This window comes from Calidris pugnax, unplaced genomic scaffold (genome assembly GCF_001431845.1).
Source record: "Calidris pugnax isolate Ruff unplaced genomic scaffold, ASM143184v1 scaffold44, whole genome shotgun sequence".
Taxonomy (NCBI): Eukaryota; Metazoa; Chordata; class Aves; order Charadriiformes; family Scolopacidae; genus Calidris; species Calidris pugnax.
In genome coordinates, this window is record NW_015094506.1 from 7526719 (window position 1) to 7548724 (window position 22006).

General features: G+C 35.7%; 1 protein-coding gene across 2 annotated transcripts in view; it reads left to right on the plus strand.

The window, feature by feature from the left end:
- The window catches only part of NUP205 (nucleoporin 205kDa), a 50626-nt gene that overhangs the window by 16970 nt on the left and 11650 nt on the right, over positions 1-22006 (plus strand). For both annotated transcript variants that reach the window (XM_014963632.1, XM_014963634.1), the window contains 20 exons: positions 916-1066; positions 1827-2032; positions 3425-3607; positions 4792-4842; positions 5430-5639; positions 6457-6556; positions 8231-8368; positions 8623-8812; positions 9911-10031; positions 10530-10611; positions 11035-11199; positions 12478-12602; positions 13567-13681; positions 14703-14852; positions 15911-15985; positions 16733-16890; positions 17730-17810; positions 18662-18853; positions 20496-20766; positions 21184-21282. In XM_014963632.1, the coding sequence (XP_014819118.1) occupies positions 916-1066; positions 1827-2032; positions 3425-3607; positions 4792-4842; positions 5430-5639; positions 6457-6556; positions 8231-8368; positions 8623-8812; positions 9911-10031; positions 10530-10611; positions 11035-11199; positions 12478-12602; positions 13567-13681; positions 14703-14852; positions 15911-15985; positions 16733-16890; positions 17730-17810; positions 18662-18853; positions 20496-20766; positions 21184-21282 (2863 nt within the window). The remainder of the gene's footprint in view (positions 1-915; positions 1067-1826; positions 2033-3424; positions 3608-4791; positions 4843-5429; positions 5640-6456; positions 6557-8230; positions 8369-8622; positions 8813-9910; positions 10032-10529; positions 10612-11034; positions 11200-12477; positions 12603-13566; positions 13682-14702; positions 14853-15910; positions 15986-16732; positions 16891-17729; positions 17811-18661; positions 18854-20495; positions 20767-21183; positions 21283-22006) is intronic.

The window sequence follows — 22006 nt, forward strand, 5'->3', positions numbered from 1 at the left end:
AGTCATTCATGCTTGTCAATAAACTTAGTAAGAAAGAGTGCTAACAACCCGTTTTGAAAATTTTGTTTAGGTCTGGTTTTGTTGCAGTTGCGAAATGAATTCTGATAACAGTGCTCTTGTGTTTTCTCTCTGATGGCCTCTACATATCTCTTGGGTGTAACTGAGAAGTTAAATTCCTTAACTATAAAAAAACCTTATTAACTGTAGTTGATACAGATTTTTACCCCCCAAAATACTAAGAATATTGTAATTCTTTAAAGCCTAAAGGTTATAGCCCATGAGGGATGGAACTTAAAATTAGTATGAAGAAGCAATCTAAACAGCTGAAGCAAAACTCTTTGGTTACTGGGGATGCTGTTAACCTTCAATGCTTCTTGAAGGACTCTGAGTGTTAGAAAAAACCTAGTATGAGACATATCAGACATATCCTGGAATACAGGCACCTTAAGTTAGAGCCTGGTGCAATCTGCAACCACCCTAATATGGCCCTGGGAGGAACCGCTGTGTGCGTGAGTTGGTGTGCAGGGATATCACAAGCATAGTGAACTCTTTCCCAATGTCACTTAACTAGCACTGTGAGATGTGTTAGTAGTACTGTTGTGCAGTATTTATGAGCTGAAGTAAATTTCATCACTAGAAATACAGAATTGCAGAGTTAGTACACTTTGCAATAGCGTGAATTATTTTGTTTTCTTTATTTCCTCTTTGAAACATGATTTTCACCTCCAGGGAAACTGAACAGGCCAGACTACAAAGGAATTTTTTAATGTTTTTTTTGAATTGTGATTCCACTCCCCTACAACCTTCACCCCAATTACATTATAATCTGTTTTCTTACTTTGGCTGCCTATTGTTTTCCTAAAATACTCAGATTTTTTTTTAAAAAAAAACCACACTGATCTTTATTTGTTTTAGGTTGTCTTGTCAAAGTTTGTTAGGCAAATGGGAGATCTGCTTCCTTCCACGATTTACATCCCATACTTGAAAATGCTGCGAGGACTGGCTAGTGGGCCTCAGTGTGCTCATTACTGCTTTAGTTTGCTAAAACTCAACGGCAGTAGTCATGGTAAGAAAAGTGAGACGTCAGCTCTTTCTCAATTCTTTTCTTTAGAAAAGTGCAAAGGCTCATTTGAGATAAATTGTGAATTCATACTTTGAATGTCTCATTGTTAGTACAAATATGTAATTCACTTGAAAGTGTAATCTGGAAAAAATAAAGGCTGATTAGGTAATTAAATGTCTGGCCACCTTAGCAAGTCATTAACATAATGAAATAATACTTTTTAAAAAAAGCTGTGTCTTAACACCATAGGAAATGCAGAATATTAATATTGTTTATTGTGAAATACAAAATGAGTATAAGTTGTATATTTTGTAAAGATAGTTATCTTTTCTGAGCTAACTTTTTTCAGAAACACTTTGATTTTTTGGAATTTTTTGATACATGTAATAGTTTCTCAAAGTAAGAGATGCTGATCAGTCCTGTATTTTGCATGAATTTTGCATTGATCAAATTGGAAAAAAACCATCCTGGTTTGAAGATAGAAATAATGCTGCAAACATTCAAATTCATAAAGGGGAAAATTTATTTGTACCAGCTTTTTATATTAACACCTTTCTGTTTTTATTAAAAAAAACCAACAAAAAAATATCAACAACAGAAAAAAACCCAAACCAGAACCACTGATTTCCGAAACAGTAGCTTTACTTTGAACTTTATTTTTTCCTCTACATAAGAAACATTTCCTTTTAAATTTAACTACCCTGCTTGTCACCCTGTGAAAGAGTAGCAAGAAAATCTTGTCACCTGTTTGTCATTTTCCTAGCGGAAAACATCCAAGGAGCAGGTGGCAGCCCTGTCTCCTGGGAGCATTTCTTCCACTCTTTGATGCTTTATCACGAGCACTTAAGGAAGGACTTGCCGAGTGCAGACAGTGTCCAGTATCGCCACCTGCCTCTCCGAGGAATCACACAAAAAGAGCAGGATGGATTAATTGCCTTTTTACAGCTGACCACTGTTATAGTAAATTGGGTAAGTAACCTTTTATTTGGTTTTATTTGTTAATGCATGTTTGTTTTGTTTTTTTTTTTCTTGCAAATCATCATCATTCAGTTGTGAAGTTCACTTGACCAAAGAGGTATGTAGGGCAAATTTATCTAGAGGCAGTTGTCACTTGATTAGTGAACTTCAAAAGTACGGGAAGCATCAGGAATAATTGTTATGACCAAACACATGGTCTGGGTGAAGCGGGAAGCGATGAAACCTTTTCCTGTGTTACTGGTGTTACTGATTTTCTTGCTTTCCTGACACTTTGGTGTCATGGAAATATCTTTCAGAAGTGAGGTATGTTCAGAAGAAATGACCGTATATGGAGTAAGAAAGTTGTTCGGAAAGTTCTTTGCATTTAATTATGAATTTGAAAAGGCAAAAATAATAGATGAATTTAAACTGCAATGGTAGAAATTTGGCAAGGAAACTCATCAACTGTGAAACTTGCCTCCAGAGTTAGATTTAAAGTGTCCCCAAATCAAGAGTGTAAAATGTGCCATGAATTGACTGAAAGAGGATTCCAAGAGAATAAAACTGCAATGCAGATTTTGTATTGTGAATTGTCTGGGTAATTCTAAGTAGTGTGGAATTCAGCTCTTCAGTACCCACCAGCCTCTGCAGCCTAAAAATTCCACAATGGAGTGAGATATCCTTGGTTTTGCTGACACAAACGCAAGACAGATAAGTGAAACTAATAAGGCTTTTAAAAATCATCCTTGGTGGTGTTGATAACGGGGTGTTCCTATGTGAACTGTCATGTCACCATTGGATAACCACAGGGAAAAAGGAACTCTTAAAATTAATATTTCTTGACATCATGAAACCATTACCTGGGAAGAAGTAAATTTATTCTAAGGCTGCAGGTTGTTACCATTTGATGAGGCTAGAGGCTTATTCCTGTCCAGCAGTTCATCTGACAGTCTCAAATGAACTTACACTGGTGATGACCCTGCTCTTAGACTTAAAAAAATTCATAAGTTCCTAGCAATGTCCAAATGCAATTCAAGTTCATAATAGAAATATTGATGAAGTCCCTCTACCGGTGCTTAAATAAGCTGTCTAGAGTCTAAGTACTAGTAAAACTAATTTCATGAATATGTGTCTACAAAAAAAAAAAGTTTGTTGTAAGAAGCTTATATTATGCACATAATTTTTCTGTATGGATAGGCACAATTTTAATAATAATGAGTCATTAAATTGGGCTTTTTGTTTAATTAAAATTACTTGTTTTGGAATGGTCTGCAATTGGTCTGATGTTTTGTGTACCTTCAAGTAAGAAGCAGAGTCATTGATACTGAAACTACGAGTTAAGAGATGGTAAGACATGAATAATCAGTGAGTTTTTGTTTTTTTTTTTTCTGTTGAACTCCTTAGAGTGAGAATGCTCGCTTGGCTCTTTGTGAGCACCCTCAGTGGACACCAGTAGTGGTCATTCTGGGACTTCTGCAGTGCAGCATTCCTCCTATTTTGAAAGCGGAGCTGTTAGAAACCCTTACTGCTTTTGGAAGATCTCCTGAAATAGCTGCTTCGCTCTGGCAATCCCTGGAATATACACAGGTATTTTAGGGTTTTCAGTGCTCGGAACTATAGCATCACCATCTGTTGAAATTGTCAGTGTATTTGAAATAGTATCGCATTTCCTTATAAATTTTCATGTTGCCATTGCTGAATATAATTTTTTTCACTTAGTTAATGCAGTTCTTTTGAAATGATTTTGAAAATGACAGTATGGTTTTATGCCTCAGAGATCTTACTGGCTGTCCTTATTTTACATAAATACAGGTTTCCTAACAGTCATTCTTGTGTGTTCAGTGGGTTTTTATCTCAGTGTACGTCATCAGTAATTCCGCGGGTTACATACTTCTCTGGTGGGGTCTTTTTTTTTGTGGGTTTTTGTACTGTGTGCATATAATATTTTTCTGGTGTGAATGGTGCTCATAGAAGGGACTTTTATGTTTACACTTTCAGGAAAAAGCTCCACTTTCAGGCATTTAATTTTCAGAGGAAGTTAATTGTAGTTTGTCACGTTGTTGCCACTTCTCAGATTTAGATGGCAAATGTCAAATATATATTAAAAGCCCCACCTTTTTTTAAAAAAAAAAAGTGTGTTTTCATTTCTGTCTTGATTTCAGAGAAAAATTCTAAATATGAATCCTAAGGAAAATGAATACGAAATGAAAAAACTCTTGGTATTGTTAATTTAAAAATCAAAATGGAATGGGCTTATTTTATGATCTGTATTATGGTTCAGACTAATTGCTGTTTTTTGGGAGTGCTTGAGGTATTTGATCTGCAACTGCTAGTTCATTGTTAATTGCTAATAAAAAGATCCTGACAATAATGGCATCTTATAATAGTGGTATTTTAAATGCTCACCACCTTTGCTTCCTAGTTTATGATATTCCTTAAAATATATTGTTGTAAGAGATAAGAAGGGAAATGTCTTTCCCCTAGCCAATATATGACAAACAGTGTTAATGTGAAAGTATTTCTGCTCTTTGTTTAGTTTAACAATAAACATGATGAAGAAATTTGAGTATATAAAGCTAGAAGCATACAAGTATAAACATATAATCCAGCTTTTCAGACCGAAAAATCTTAGCTTTTTACATTTTAAGAGGATTTAGGAAACCTCTTCTTACAGCTAAAAAGTGGTGAATACCTTTTAGTCCTGATATAAATGATGGAGATACGCTTTGATTATGTGAATGTCTGTTTTCATTTCCCTTTCTGTTTTGAAGATACTACAAACTGTGAGAAGTCCAGGCCAGAGACAAGCAATTGGTATTGAGGTAAGGGTTTCTCTCTACCTAGGCAGCCTCTCTGACCATCTGCATATGAGTTCAGGAGACACTTGCAGAGGCTGCATCTGCTGCTTTGTCCGCAGGAAACCCTTGGAATAGGTGCTGTCATTCCACTGCTGCTTAATTTACTGTAAGGTCTGCTTGTAATTTCTGGCAATTTTATCCATTTATGAATCTAGTAACAGAGCAGCATCTAAGCCCTCAAATTCCTTATGAGCACTTCTTAAGATTTTCCTAATTTCCTAAACTGGCCTTGCTTTTGTTACATATTAATATACCTTCCTTCACTTCTAATAAAAGCGGTAAATAGAAGCAAAGTAAGTAAATGTTAAGGCATATCTTCTAGTAGGTCAGAAATGAATGTAGAGTGTATTGCTGAATGAAATGACAGTACTGTGGCTTCACTGCTTTTTGCTTTGTTTGTGGTGTACCATAGGCAAAAATGCAGCAAAGTCAATTCACTGTGAAGTAATGCATAGATGATGCCCTTATATTATTTGTTCTAACCTGTTTTTTTCCTCGCTCAAAATTTTTTGATTTTTTCTACCTTCTGTTTTTGTTCTCTTCTTGGGAAGGTTGAATTGAATGAGATTGAGTCCCGATGTGAGGAATACCCTTTAACCCGTGCCTTCTGCCGACTCATCAGCACCCTAGTGGAGAGTTCCTTCCCCTCCAACCTGGGAGCAGGTCTGCGCCCACCAGGCTTTGATCCCTATCTCCAGTTCCTCAGGGATTCTGTGTTTCTCCGATTCCGCACAAGAGCTTACCGGAGAGCTGCTGAAAAAGTAACTTTTGTTTGAAAAACTCTTTTTTATTTTTTCTTTTTTTGTTGTTTAGGATGTAGTTAAAACGATTTGGCACTGATGATGGGGCTTAGATTTGTTTCAGAAGCTGTGCAAGTTTGATGCAGCAGAGGTTACCTGGAACAGTTCGTAGTATTTTGATTCTGTAAACAGGTGATTTTTCAACTCGTGGGTCATCAGGATCCATGAAGTACTTCTAAGGAGCCCGTATAAAGGATCCTTTAAAAAAAAAAAGTTTATATTATTGCTAAATTTTAACTTGCTATGCAGGAGTCTGCAACTCTACAACAACACGGCTAATGACTTCTGAACATGACATGCCCAAATCTACAAGTCAGATTTGTTCTTTCCTCAGTGTTACTTCAGAGAATATTTCTGACTTGTTAGCGAAGGAATTTGAGTTTCCTTTATGATACTTTTGAATGAAAGTGCATGCTAAACTGTATCCTGGAAGCTATTAGTGATCTGTTATTAGCTGTATACCAAATGAAAACTCTTTATTGCTTGTACTTTCAATATACTAATATGTATATTGTGTAGTAGAGCCCAAAATAGGCAATACATCTGTTTTAGTGTTCCATTTTACTTCAGAAAAAAGCTTAGCCTTTCAAATTATTTGACATGATGAATTATAAGTGTTGTAGTAGTGATAGTATTTCAGAATTAGATAGCCACGCCATACTTCTGATCCAGTACATCACTGCGCTGCCTGTTGTATTCTTTGTCAACCTGGTCTTGTTGCTGCAGCATCAGTCTTATTCTGTGTATGACTTTTTCTCTATTTTGTGATTATCTACAGTGGGAAGTAGCTGAGGTAGTTCTGGAAGTGTTTTACAAATTGCTGCGGGACTACGAACCTCAACTTGAAGACTTTGTGGACCAATATGTGGAGTTACAAGGTTAATTTGTTCATTTGTTCACCGACAAACAGAATTGTAACTTGCTTTGCTCTGTTGCCTCTGTCTTGTGGTCTTGTTTAATATTGCAAGTAAGCTGGTGGAAAGTTAGAATGAAGCTTTAAGACAGGAAGACATTAAAAAAATGTCCACATACTATTAGGAGCTACACTGCAGGCTGAGTAGGGCTTCATGTACACTGTGTCCCACTTCCCTAGCTCTGCTGGGAGGATGACTTGTGTCTCCCTTGTGTTCCTGACTTGATTAAAACCGGTGTTTGACATCTAAAAGCACCTTGGTTTTGGGCTTGGGCCTCTGGATTTCTTTGGTCTATATCTAAATCCCCACTATTCATAGAGTTAATTTAAAGGTGTCAGTGTATTTGAAATATCGTTTAATATTAATATTATTGATATATTAATTATTCAGAGCAGACAGTAGCAGTAGAATTATGATCTGAAGTAACTTAGTTTTGGACAACTGTTCTTTAAAAGGCCAAATTAGATGGCAGCTGTCTCATTATAGGAAATTTAAGGCTTATTTTGGGCTGCAGATTTTCTTTTTTAAGTACAAATTTTCTTCTTGGATTGAATTCCAGCCTAATGCCTGTGGATTTGCTTGTAGCAGTAGAGAGCTATAAGAACCACTTCTTAAATGAACAACAACTTGAAGGCATACTTCTCCAGTGAGCTTCCCTCATTCTGTGAGGCCTCTGTGTTCTGTACTTTAGACAGTTTTGACAGCTTAACCAGCTTGAGCAATTTCTGTTAGTTCATTCCTGTCATCAGCTATGATGTCATAGGTCATCCTGTCCTTCAGTTTGTATGATTTTTTGTGGGTTACATGATACATTGGAGAAATGGGTTAAACCCAATCTGTTTTACTAGATGCATTTCTTGAACTGATTCAGTGTCTGTTGCTGTGTTAGGGGGGCAGCACAGACATGGAATGAATGGAAGGAGAAGGGGATTTTTATAAGCTGATGCCAAAAGAAGCCGCACACTCATTCTCTTATCTTAAAAAATATTCTTATTGCTGTCCTGCTTTTAACCACCATTGTTTACTAGGAGACTAGATAACTAGCCAGTTAAGCTGCCAGAAACATTAATATTGACTTTTCCTTTTATTTGGTTTTATGAGAGTCTTTGAGTTTTAGGCTTGTAGTTTCATTTTTGCATACATTGTTGCATCAGACATGCAAGTATCTGTACACTATGAGCATGGACCTTCTCAGCTTTGATTTCTTTGATATTTTTTTTTTTCCCCCTCATCCAGGGTCTTCATGCAGGTTTGGGGGGATGTAAACTTTTTCCAGTTACTTTTCAGACTTGCAGAAGCATTTAATGTAGCTCCAATGTGGTATAAAGTCCTAGCATTGATTTGACTCCAAGGTCAGAAATACTTAGGGAAGGTCTAACTGGTTAAAGTTGGAACTGTGCTATTAGATATTGAAAAGTAACTGTAATTGCTATTACTACTCCTCCCAAGCTTTTAAAATGACTTAAATGGTTTATGTGTAAAGAAAACCTCTGAAGACTTTGTACACAGTGTTTCATCTGTTTAGATGTTGCTTACAACAACAGGGACTGTTACGTTTTGTAGCTCAGGCAAGCTTGAGTAATGGAAGTCTTTTGTTTTAGATGTTAATTATTTTTTTCTCCCCTCCTCTCTTTTTAGGAGAAGAAATAATAGCATATAAACCCCCAGGATTCAATTTGATGTATCATCTATTGAATGAGTCCCCAATGCTGGAACTCTCCCTTAGTTTGCTAGAAGAAGGGGTTAAGCAGCTTGACACTTATGCTCCGTTTCCTGGTATGTGCCTAGAATTTATTTTTCATGTGAAGTTAAAATGCATACTAAGTAGGATTTAAAGCTAACATTGCATATCTTCAACTTGTTTTTTCTCTTGCATGTAAAAATTGTGTTTTGAGGGGAATTTTCCTAGCAGTAAATAACTGTCAGTTTCTTTCTTGGTGCAAGGCTTTTGATGAATGAAGTTTATGAATGTAGTCTATTTTACTGTTGCATTGTTTTTCTTACGGTTCTTTGTTGTTTGTGTACTGCAGGGAAGAAGCATTTAGAGAAAGCTGTACAGTATTGCCTTGCGCTTCTAAACTTAACCTTACAGAAAGAGAATCTTTTTATGGATCTGTTGCGGGAGAGCCACCTTTCCTTTATCGTTACGCCACTGGAGCAGCTGCTTCAAGGAATCAATCCTCGCACTAAAAAGGCAGATCATGTGGTGAATATTGCTAGGTATGTGCAAAGTACTGAGAAAGGAGGAATTTTGGAGGCACAGGAGTGTTTGGATCCTGGTCCTTTGATTAGTTTTACTAGCCAGTGCTTATCTTTGTGCAGAGCATCTCTGAATTTGTTTTTTTCTTGTTTGTTTTTTGGTGAGGGGAGGTGTCTTCACAGGTCGTATGATCTGTGTATTGTCTACTGTAAGACTGGGTTCTGCATTTATAGTTTTTCTTCCTGATTTTTTTTTTCCCTTATGCCTTCTTCCTGCTTGCCTTATGTGCAGTGATTCCCTTTCGTATAATTTTCATTTTGCCTTAGACTTTGGTTGTCATAGAGTGGGAGAGTAAAACTTCATTTGGTTGCTGTTGGCAACTTAAATGTTTTACAGTATGGGCCATTAGTTACTGTATTAAAAGTATCAGGCTAGTAATCTGAAACTGTTTCGAATGTGAAACTTTATAATTTCTGCTTTCCACTGACACTTGTTACTCTTTGATTTTAGAATTTTACAGACAAACCAAGGTTGATGAATTATAGAATTGAGTGTATAAAAAAACCAATGATATTCTGACACGGAATGTAATAAAAAATTGAACTCTTTCTTTGTATGTGATTTTGTCTATCATTTATGTTAGCTTTTTCACATAACAATAGTCAACAAATAATTTTGAAAAATTTAAAAGAATCTTAAAAGGAGCACTCTTGCCTATTTTGGGTACATGCAGCAGTTGATTTTTAGCTAGTTTTGGTCTTCAGTGATGATCATTTCTGTGTGATCTGAAGCTATTTTCTCCACATTTCTTGTGTGAGCCCGTGACCAATTGTTTTAACTTATCCTGTAGTGTTTGAGGTAGTTTTTGAATAAAAAGAATGGTAAAAAATCCAGGAGAGATTATTACCCCTACTCAGCCTGCTACCCTCTTTTTACTGCAGGAGTGTTAAGTGCTTCATGTGGAGCTAAATTTTGTTTGCAGCTTTAAAGTTTTCTCATGTTATTAGATTTCTAAATGCTTTAGTTCTAAATGTTGTTTAATTTCTCATCTGTGGATTACTATCTTGAAATAGTAAAATTCTCAACAATTTCATTACAATGATCTTGTGTTTTTGAAGGTACCTTTATCATGGAAATGGCAATCCTGAACTGGCTTTTGAAAGTGCGAAGATTTTGTGCTGTATTTCTTGTAATTCCAACATCCAGACAAAGCTGGTTGGTGATTTCACACATGACCAGGTAAGTGCCAGTTTCTTTGAATCTGGAAAGAGAAACTGGTGGAGAGATACCGGTGCCTCATAATGTTACTTTAAAGGATAATTTTCTAGATCAAGTACATTAAAATTATATTTTGTCTTATATCTGCCTACCTCTAATGAGTATTTTACTGTGGTATTGAGAAAAGCGACTACTTCATTAATAGAAAGAAAAAAAAGAATGCTTGCAAGAAGGAAAAGGACAATATTCTTTGAGATACTGAGACTTCTTCTTGACTTTATAGTCTTTGACCTGTGAGGATAATTTAGCATATGTAACAACAGTAGATTTTTTTTTTTCCAGTGTCCAACTGATAACACATGCGTAGAACAGCTACAACTCTTAATTCCTGTATAATAACTAGGTTATGTAATTTTTGTCTGGAACTTCTGTAAACTTATATGGAGGGAATTAAGAAAGTTGTTGTTTTCAATTATCTTAAAATCCTCTTCATTTCCATCCTTTTGTTGTTGAATACAGAGTATTAGCCAGAAGCTGATGGCTGGGTTTGTGGAATGTTTGGACAATGAAGATGCAGAAGAATTAATTAATCCTAATGAAGGTATGTAAAAGGATTCTTAAAAATTGCTAACACTGTTGTCTCTTGCATAGAATGAAATCAATGAAAGAGATGAGGAAAGTGCTCTATAGTCAGAAAACCCTTTCCTTGTGTTGTTTTCTGTAGAACTGGACCTTTAACAGAATGAAAAGCAACTATGTCTTGTTAAGATATGTCCACAGCCAACTACAAACTGAGTCTGTTTTCAGAAGACAAGTATTTACCATTGCTCTGGATGTATTATTTAGAAATATATTAATAATAATAATTTGAAATTTTGGTCTTGTATTCCTCTATACTAATAGAAGTTGATACCTTAGCTTTCTTGTATTTAACTTGAAGACTTTCAGGATTTTTCCAGTAAATGGATTCCTTCAATTCATTATTCACCTCATTTTTTTTTTTTTTTTTTTTTTTTAAATCAAGAGTTAGAGCCTGAAAAGAAGCGAGCACGGATCCATCATGAAACAAGGATCCATATTCTGAATCTCCTTATCACCTCTCTTGAGTGTAGTCCTCCCAGCCTTGCTCTGTATCTCTTGGGATTTGAATTAAAGAAACCTGTCAGCACCACAAATCTGCAAGATCCAGGTATGAAGAGGAGTAGTTGAACTGACATTTCATAAGTTCTGTTACCAACACTGAGTTGAGACGTCCTGGAGTCCTTTCCAATCTGAAGTATGAGATTTTTTCTCAACTGCTTTAAAGGATGTTTTATATTAATTTGTTTGAACAAACATTTTATTTTAGTTTTTTAGAGAATAATATTTCTCATTATCTTAAGATTTGTGTTGAGAACTATGATGGACTAAAAATTGCTTGGCCACAGCATCCAACAAAGTTCTCAACAATAGGACTTGAATTTTACTGGGGGAAAAAAAAGGCTTAAAAAAGTCAAAAAGATGGAAAAAAGTTGCCATCTTGTATTTTTAATCAGCAAAGTAGCTTACAATTGCAGATTGTGTTTTGGTTATTTTGAAGTTCCATAGTTATACAATAGAGGTTACTGATCTGCACCCACACAGTTTTACAGGGTATCATACGTTAGGTCAGCGATAGGGGACTTTGTCTCAAAGCCATGAGAGCGCCTTGCACACTTCTTTGAATTATCCCATTAATAATGTGAAAGAAATAATGACCATAAGCCATTTACCATGAGATAATAATTTCCTACTAAGTCCTAAATTATATGTGTCCAAACAGAGAAGAGGATTTCCCCTGTGAGAACTGTGGTTATTGATGCCTTTACTGCTTCAGGACATCTTCCTGGGTTGATTAAAGAATTAATTGGCTAAAAGAAGAATGCAAAAAAACCAGGATTTTGACTTCAGTATTAAAATCTCCTCCCCATTCCTCTTGGTTGCAGTGTCAGGTGCCTTTAGGACCATTAGTCATAAAATGGCTGTAATTGTAAAATAAAGACAGGAATTTAAAGCTCCTCTTTGAAATTGGCAAATGAGTATTCAGTTAAGTTTAAGTTTAAAGGCAAGAATTCAAATTTTTATTTGGTTCACACAGAATATTAAAGAATCAGTTGAATCATTTTCTTTAATGGAACTAAAGAGAAAGTTCTTAAGAAAGTTCTTAAGTAAGTTCTTAAATAATTTATCCTCTTTCACCAGCATCTCAAAAACCCACAGACTAACTATAAATGTTTTCATTAGATTTTTGCTGAAACAGAATTCCTTCTTTTATTTTAATTAACAGAGAAAAACTTTGCCAGATATTTTTGCTGCAGCTCTGTGGAGCACTGTAGTGCAGCACAAGGTATCTGAATAATTTAGTTTCTATAATTCTGTGTACTAACCTGTATTTGCTATGGAAGCAAGTAGGATCAAGAATGTTAATAAATTATTTTTATATTTTAAGGTGTCTTGGGTTGCCCACGGACTTGCCTTCATGCTATTTTGAACATACTGGAGAAGGGTACTGAAACAAGGAATGGACCTACAGCAGTTCAGGAATCTCCTCACCTTGCAGAACTCTGTTACCAGGTATTCAGCATATTTTCTGTTGGCATACACTGACAGTAGGCTCTAAATAAAATTAGCTACTTCTTGGTTGGTGAACACAGATGGTTGATGATTTTGATAATAGTTTCATTTTTAAAATGCATCTACCAGGTTTTTATATACATTGAGCACTTTCTATTTTATGTGAAAAAGCATTATCTTGCAGCAACGCAGAAAATAAAGAATCTGCACTCATGTCTGAACTTATAATGGCGATATACTTATGAAACTAATGTTCTAAATATTTCTGGTGAGCTTTGAATCTGTTGTGACCACAAGCCAATTTTTTTTTTTTTTTTAATTTTGGAGCCACAGTTTGCCAGCAAGAAAGATAACAAATAATCCCAAATAAACCCATAAAATTCTCTTCTTTATTCTGTAGCAGTGACAGAATGTATGTCTGTCTGTCTGAGGGGGTGAGATGGGAAAACAAGCGTATGTGGAAGGTAGCTGATGTTTGGCCTTAAATCGTGTAATCATATGATTACACACCTGTATCGTGTTGAAAATCTGTGGAATCTAGAAAGGATTTTAAACATTATTAAAAGTGAAGGATGCCATACTGTAGAAGGAAGGGAACAAAAAATAAAGATTACATTTCCTGTCTAGGTGAACCTGGAGACCGAAAAAGACTCATTTTTAAGTGAGCTGAACAAACAGAAAGGCTTATATAGTGTCAAGTTGTGGGCAAATAGCCATGGGAATCATTCATGTGCTGGTAGTTCTTCAATGTCATAATTCAATGACTATTTTAAATAATATGTTCAACTTTGGAGTAAGCTGATGGAAAACTTATTGAAAATATAGATAATATTGTTTGAGCAGCCAGTGTTGTGTGCCTTTTGATTTGGTGGTTATTTTGTTTTTAAAATAAATTCTGTTTTTAAAGTAAACTCAATAAGCAGATATCTTTTTTTTTTATTTTTTTATTTTATTTTATTACCAGGTGATCTATCAGTTGTGTGCATGCTCTGACACATCAGGTCCAACTATGAGATATCTGAGGACCAGTCAGGATTTCTTATTCACTCAGCTGCAGTATTTGCCATTTTCTATCAAAGGTAATTTTTATGCCAAGAAAAGATTGTCCATGCTTAAAATTCAGTGCATCTTTTGATTCCCTGGGAATCATAGAAGCAACATAGGTAGCATTATTAAACCAAATTAATTACTGCCTTTGCTAACCTTTTAATTCTGCAAAGATTGAACTCTGCCTATTTGGGAAGTTCAGATTATTAGCCCTGAATTTTTGTAAAAGAATGATAGCTCTGGAATGCATCAGGTCTCCAGAAGCAAAGGCCAATCTATATTTCAATTGTCATTGTAGTTTTGTTAGATTATGCCACAGAAAAAAATAGAAAAAGTTTGAAAAGTAAGAATGCTCTGAAGAACTGAGTAAATACAAGGCTGGTGGTTGTAATCACCTTCCATTGAATAAAGAACTCTTATTTGGTCATGGCATTAATTTTAAAGTTAATAGATAACTTTTTAGTGTTACAGACCAAAGTTTCTTAAGTGTCTTAAACTGAATAAATGTACTTACTCACTTTATCAGATGCTTGACCATTAGTCCTTTGTTAAATGATAGTAAATTTGGCATTCGAATACACGTATCCAGCTTAAGTAAAGCACTTCAGATGATTCTTATATAAATTAAGAATCTAAATTAGATGAATATAGAATATGAAGATTCTTGGAGATCCACATTCAAGCCCTACCAACTTTGATTATAGTTCATTTTGGGTAAACATCTGGTTATTTTCACTCAAATTATAACAGACTTTATTTTCTCATGAAGCACTATGTTCTCCACAATGGCTGTTAGTACAGGTTATATCCAGATTTTATATGTACACTCTTAATTGCATGTATGTGTATGATTTGTTTTCACAATTACCACATTCATTTAATGGCTTTTGTCAGATATCTCTCAGTCCTTTTGTCTCGAAAACAAAGGGTGAGCAGATAATATGTAATGGCATCCTCTAAAAGCTTTCTCACGTGAAAAGCACTTTCCTTGGAGTAAGTAATATTATTTATGTATTCAATTTATGTTCAATTGTTTCCTTATCCCCCACCCAGAACACGAGATTTCAACACTGAACCAAATGTCTTGGCTGATGAAGACTGCAGCAATAGAAATGCGGGTGACATCGCTGAACCGCCAGCGCTCCCACACACAGAGACTTCTGCATCTGCTGCTTGATGACATGCCTGTGAAACCATACTTGGGTAAGAGGAATTTATTGTGAGGGTAAATAAGCTTGAATAAATGGAAGTACAAGAGACTTTGTTTGAATTCTTTTCTCTATAACTTGTGACAGTTCATTAGTCTGCAATTGCTACTGGAGAGATGGGAAGAAAAACAATAGTCATTGTAGACTCCATAGTGAAAGGAATCGGGGTATTTTTTTGATCGTTGCTGCTTTGTGTATGTTTCCTTTTTGAAACGTCTCGGTGGATACTCCGATATAAAAAATAAGCATAGCTTATGGGGCAGAAGAAGGGAATATAAAAAAAAAATAAATTATAAAACAATTTATGTTGGGAAGCTATACAGAGTTGTTACTGTGTAGAGAAAGTGGAGGGTCTTCCTCAGTAAACGGTTTTAGACAAGGTTTTCTCAGTCTTCTATCTATCTGCCGTACATTTTCAACCTTTTTTTACAGAAGATAGTAGCTACAGGTCAGTTTGACTTTTGACATTATAACATCACAAAAATGGTATTTCATCCCAATGTAACGTAAAATGTAATGTTAAATAAAAAGGCAAGATTTCAGAGTTGCAGAGTAGAAGTGTGTCAAGAGAAACAGAAATAGGTGGCATTAAAGCTCTATATGTGAAGAAAATAGAGTAACTGGAAGGTGTCATAATGGGCTGCAGCAGTGTGGTGTTCTCCCTCACTTTTATAGGTCTGAATGCTGTCTCTTCATCCTTGTAAAGGTCTGAGTACAGGAAACTGTGTCCAGATACCCTACTCATTTTTCAGTGTTCATCCAACTGCATTATTCATACGGGAGGGTGGGGTGTCTTTTTAGGCGTTTCTAGTACCTAATCTATCTATATTTGATAGATAGTACCTAATCTAATCTATATTTGATAATTGGGTAGCTTCTGGGAGATGTGTTCATTTTATTAACAGTCAAGGCTGCATTTGTATTGGAAGACTTCCACGTGAATGGTTTGTCAGTGTGAGCTCTCTCTGTCTTTCAGTATTAATGAAGTAGGTGGTATTTTTCACATCAAGATTTTTTTACTATTATTTATTTTTTATGTTTAATTACCTTCAGCTGATGGTGAAGGAGGGATGGAAGATGAAAGTCGATCAGTCAGTGGATTTCTGCACTTTGACACTGCTTCCAAAGGTAAGTGTTACGGCTGCTGATTATTTCTCAGTAAAGTTTTTCTGATCCCAAAGTGGGGAGGGCTGCCTCTAGAACAGACATTTTGAAAAAGAGAATAATGGACTTCCTAAACAGCAGCAGTACATGGAATAATTTTACTTAGTGTGGGGAAAAAAATTAATTTTAGAACTTTGATGCAGATGGTTGGAGTGAGTGGAGAGTACTGGATTGGAAGGGAAGTTAGGAGTCTGTTTGGAAGAATCTGTGTTTAAGTATCTATGGAAGGGCAGAATGGGCGGGTGGTAGTCTATAAATTTACTGCTGACAGTACAAGCAGTGAGACTGTTGCTAAGGCTGAACATATTTGTATTTTTATGACAAAGAATATAAAACCCAACTAAGTAACTTTGGATTTCTTACAATGTTTCTAAGTCTCAATAAAAGACTGTATAGTTCTCATAGAAAACCAGCCTGCTTTTATTAAGGAGAAAAAAGTTAGGATCTTGTATTTGTAAATATTGGATTATTTGCATACATGAAAAGAGAACAATACAGTATAACAAAAATTAAGAATTTAAGGCTCTAGAAAATGTTTTTAAGCCTCTTCTACAGATTGATAGCACCTTCTGAAGATTTAGTGTGTTCTTTTGAAACTTTACACATTAAGATTTGGATTTACGAAGTTAAGTTAGGCTCCTGTTGTCAATTTTTTTTTTTGTTTTCCCCTTGGTATTTCTGAATACAGTTTGAATTGATTTACATTTCCAGTACGCAGGAAGATCTTAAGTATCCTGGATTCAATTGACTTCAGTCAGAACATTCCGGAGCCTTTACAACTTGATTTTTTTGACCGGGCTCAGATTGAGCAAGTCATTGCTAACTGTGAGCACAAGAATGCACGTGGACAAGTGGTCTGCAACGTCAAGGTGCGCAGTGGTCTGTGTTCTCAAGTTGCATGTGCTATTATATATCTTGCTAATAATAATGATCAGTTGGAATGGGTCCAGCGGAGGGCCACGAAGATGATCAGAGGGATGGAGCACCTCTCCTATGAAGACAGACTGAGAGAGCTGGGGTTGTTCAGCCTGGAGAAGAGAAGGCTCCAGGGAGAACTTATAGCAGCGTACCAATATCTGAAGGGAGCCTACAGGAGAGCCGGAGAGGGACTCTTTGTCAGGAAGTGTAGTGACAGGACAAGGGGCAATAGTTTTAAATTGGAAGAGGGGAGATTTAGATTAGATAAGTACTTTAGATTAGATGAGTACTTGACAAGTGTATGATAAATGTCCTGAAAAATTTGTGATCTGAGAGACAAGGGACAAAGCAGAATGTAATGTAAAAGTGATTTTGATGGTGATAGAAATGCAGCTCTTCCGTATTAGGAACCAGGTATTGTTTACTGTAAAATGTGTTTTAGACTTGAAACAAATCTGTCCTCTGTGCAAGAGGACTATAGTGGAAGTTGAAGAGGAAAGGGAGTGTGATGTATCAAAATTGCTCGTGAAAGGACAGAACAACTTAGAACAAGAAAGAAATGGGTGAGCGCAAAAAGAGAAGTGCAGTGAGGAGGGAGAGAGACTAGATGACTAAAAGTACTGCAGTTTGAGAATGAAGTATGGGAGAAACCTAAAAAATGAGAAAAAGTTATTTGAGTCTCAGTCCTTCAGTTGCATCTGTCATTATGTAGCCATCTCCTAAACACTTTTAGGAGGAATAAATACATCTTCCTTGTCGTTAAAGTTTTTTTAAAACTTTTTAATTTCAGTACCTTCACAGAGTTCTGGTTGCAGAAGTCAATGCACTTCAAGGAATGGCAGCAATAGGGCAGAGACCTTTACTTATGGAGGTAAGTATAGAAAAAGTAAACTACTGTTTTTTGTTGCTCTTGGTGGATTTCATATACTGTCAAGCAGTAACTTTATTATGAAAGCTTGTGGATTTGAGTCCTAACTTTGAGTTAGTAATTCCTGAAGGAAAAAAAAGGTATTAACATTTGGTAAGGTAAACAATTTTTTAACCTACTGTTCTATAAATAGCAGACCTGGAGTCTTTTATTTTTGCTTGAACCTTTTCCCTCCCCATTACTGATAACAATTGCAGCTCCCACTCCACCGTACGGAAAACAGTACATATTGATGTCAAGATTTGCTGTTGACAAGTACAGTGTGTAGCAGCCAAGTTCATCTTGCTTTTCTGTCACAGGGGATGCCAATTTCTTTATTTCTTCTTCTACACAGCTATAGATTCAGTGAACTTGGAGCTTAATTATTTTCTGAGGTTCATGCCATCTTTTAAATTTAGTTGAAATTGACTAAATGGATTTGAAAGTTGAAGGATGAAGGAGAAATGACTCAGATTAAAATGTGAAGAAAATGCACAAACAGATTTTTCATCATTTTTGTTTTGATTTTAAAGTGTATGTTAGAGAAGAATTTCCGATTAAAGTATTTTTTTTCCTATAAGCTTGAGACATTTATGATGGAAAGACCTTGTGAAAAGCAGCTTAGAAATGGATTGGCCTATCTTGTTAAAATGATTAGTAACAGCTTGTTTCTGATAATCTGAAGACCTACCTTTTTTTTTTTTTCTCTAAAGACTATTACCAATGGATAAAATTGTCATCTTGAAATCTGTCTTTGCCATTAACTAACTTCTCTTGGCATATTATAACCTAGTTTCTTTGTTGTGGGTGTTCAGGAGATCAACACTATCCTGCAGTACGTAGTGGAGCGGAACAAGCTGCTGCAGTGCCTCCATGCCAAGAGACATGCTTTAGAGTCATGGAGACAACTGGTGGAAATCATACTCACTGCCTGCCCCCAGGATCTCATACAGGCTGAGGACAGACAACTCATTATCCGCGACCTATTGCAGGATGTGCATGACAAGGTAATGCTACACTGGAAATCAACCCTCTCCTTGAATTTTGTTGCTATATCTTTTTATGTGAAAGAGAAACTGGTCTTCAAATTGCATTCTTGGCTGTAATCCAAAAAAAAAAATTGTTTGCCTTCAGTATTACTTTTAGGTTTTTGTTTGCTGCTATGCTGAAGTTGAATGCAGTATGGACAGAGGGGATACTCTGCATTCATGCATAGTTACTGTTGAACTATCAACAATATATTGACAAATTTAAAAGACATTTCAGTACAATCCAGTAGATTCCAGATGTTAGTCTGGAAAGGGTGTGTGAAAAGGAAACAGCCTGTTTTGATGATGGAAGGGATGAAGGCAAACAATACTGCAGTCTCTGATTTACTGTGTTTAGATGACTCACTGCAAATCCTACCACTGCTGCCTTTGAAAAATGAAAGAGTTGACCGAAGCTTCAGAGTGGAAGTAGTAAAGATTTTACGATTTAGAAGGGCTTTTGGAAATGTGAGAGTTTGCTTTGTCTTAAAATATTTAAAGTCTTGGTGGTTTACTGCTGAATTATAGTAGTAATTTTAGAGTCAGACTAGGTAGTTACTGCTGACCCAGCCATTCCCAAAGAAAAAAATTAATGAAGGATCCTTGTATTGTTTGGGCTGCTGGGGCATTTTTAAAAATTTTTTTTCTCTTTATTGTGGGAGTTATGCTATTTGTAGTTCTGATTAGAGAAGTTGTGTTTTGAGAAATATATATGAAAATGTTACCTTTTTTTCAAGCAAAGGGTAGCTTTTTGGATTTTTTTGTTGTTTTTTTCATTATTTTTTCTGTAGGTGTTACCTAAAAATTTTTTTTACTAGAGTGCTGGTTTTGGTTTTTATGTGAACAAAATTTAAAAAACAGGAAAGAAGGCAGACCTTTGCTATTTGAAGGAATTTCTTTACAGAGTAGAAATTTCAGACTCTAATTCTCTGTAAGTCTTAATTTTTAGTGAAGATTATGTTGATTTGAAAAAAAACAATTATTGATATTTTCTTTTGAAAATAATTGATCTCTTGTATTAAACTACTGTATTGCTTAAAAGAAAAGCTTCTTGAGTGTCAGTGATAAAGATACCAGGTTTACCTTTTAAATGATGAAGTGAACTAAAATAGTAAATGCTAACTCCTCATTAGTGTTTCTCCACATTGTTTTAAATGCTCCTTTGATGCTCATTTCTTTGATGCTCACCGCTTTGAGATTTCTAAAGTGTATCTTCACATTTTTAATGGAAATGGCTTTCTTAAATAGCTGTAAAGCCAAGAGGGTGTCTGTTGTTCTTTCCCTAGCTTAGGTTTAGATATTTTACTAGTAGAGCAACTCAAATGTCAGCATGTCCCTTCCCTTTTGTCCATCCAGATTTAATTATCATCTTGCCTGTGATCTGTGTAAATTAATAAAAAGAAGGCTAATGGTTTTCTCAATTAAAATATGTTCAACTCATCCTCCTGAATAAGTTTTTGACACTACTGATTTTGATTAGTTTTAAATCCTGCCATGTTAATGAAATCCTTATGCATACGTAAATGAAATAGCTGTGAGAGGCTAAATTAATTGCTTTAATAGCTCATGAAATCAGACACTTTTCTATTTCTTTTTTTTTTAATTCTTCTTCTCTATTAAGATCCTAGATGATGATGCAGCTCAGGAGTTGATGCCAGTGGTGGCAGGGGCTGTGTTCACCCTGACTGCCCACCTGAGCCAGTCTGTGAAAACTGAGCAGAAACAGCCACTTGCACTCCCTCTGGCGGGACAGTCCCAGTATGTCTTGATGCTGGATGGTTCTTTTACCTCATCACCTGGCTCTGAGAGCATATCCATTGGTTTTGCTTCCATTGGTGACTCCTCCCTCCACATCATCTTAAAAAAGCTGCTGGATTTCATTTTGAAAACAGGTGTGTTGACTTCTGCAGTTCATATGTGGGAATTCCAACTGCCAGGGTAGAAAGATGGACTGAGCTGCTTCCTGTTACTCCTGTTTATTACAGTCAGTGAGGTAGATCTTACGTGATTAATACAGATCTAAGTGATGTTACTAATGAGAAAAAAATAATAAAGACATACTATGTTTTTAATCTAAAGAACAAGCAGAAGAGAGATGTGTAAATATTGCCATTTTGTGGAGCAGCATAAACGTGCTGAATTTACTTACAAATGCTCCTTTATGTGAATAGTACTGACTTAAGAAATCTATTTGTTTCATATATTTCTGCCAGCATTGCCACAGGAAAGTTAAATTAAGTGCTAGTTGAAGATGGTGTTACAGAATTTACGTCTATAGGGTTTTAATTATGAATGTTTCTTGTGAACAGGTGGTGGCTTCCAGAGAGTGAGAACGCACCTTTATGGATCACTGCTTTATTATTTGCAGATTGCCCAGAGACCAGATGAGCCAGACACTTTAGAAGCAGGTAAAGTGCAATTGTATTATCGAAAGGGGAAAAAATAAAAAGTTCTTTAACTCGGAATGGTACAGTTTCTGCACACTGAGTTTTCTTCTGGAAGTAGATAGATTATGTCTTACTCCAAGAGCCTCTGAAATTAGTTGCTTATGCTAAATGATGCAAATCTTCCATTATTCTGACCTGTCTAGTACATATGCATTCAAAAGGTATTGTTCTGGATGAGGATATGAAATTTCTGACATCCAGCTCTAAAGAAAATATTTCATTTTTGTTCATTTAAAGCTATGCATCATAGCTACAAAAGTGTCGAAGGACTGGAGATTAATTGGACCTACTTGATAACATTTACAGGTGTAGAAATGTATTGCCTCTGCATCTGTATGTACACGCATACCACAGTGATCCTATTAAAAATACCCAAAAGATTATTTAATATTATTTCTGTTCATTTAGCTGAAGACCCCCGGGGGAAAACAAACAAAAACAAACAAAAAAAATCACCCCCATCCCCCAAAAAATAAGCCAAGAAAAAAAAAACAAACCAGCCAGAGTATCTGCTTAACCAAGAGGGCTTATGGTGAATATCACATTCTCTCTGTTAATGGCTTAAATACTTGATTTTTCAGTGTTTCAAATCACTATTTCATCTGAAAACTTGGACGAAGATTGAAAAACAAACTTGGGCCTAGTGCCTGTGCATGCAGACTCTTACTAATTTTGCTTGATCAGC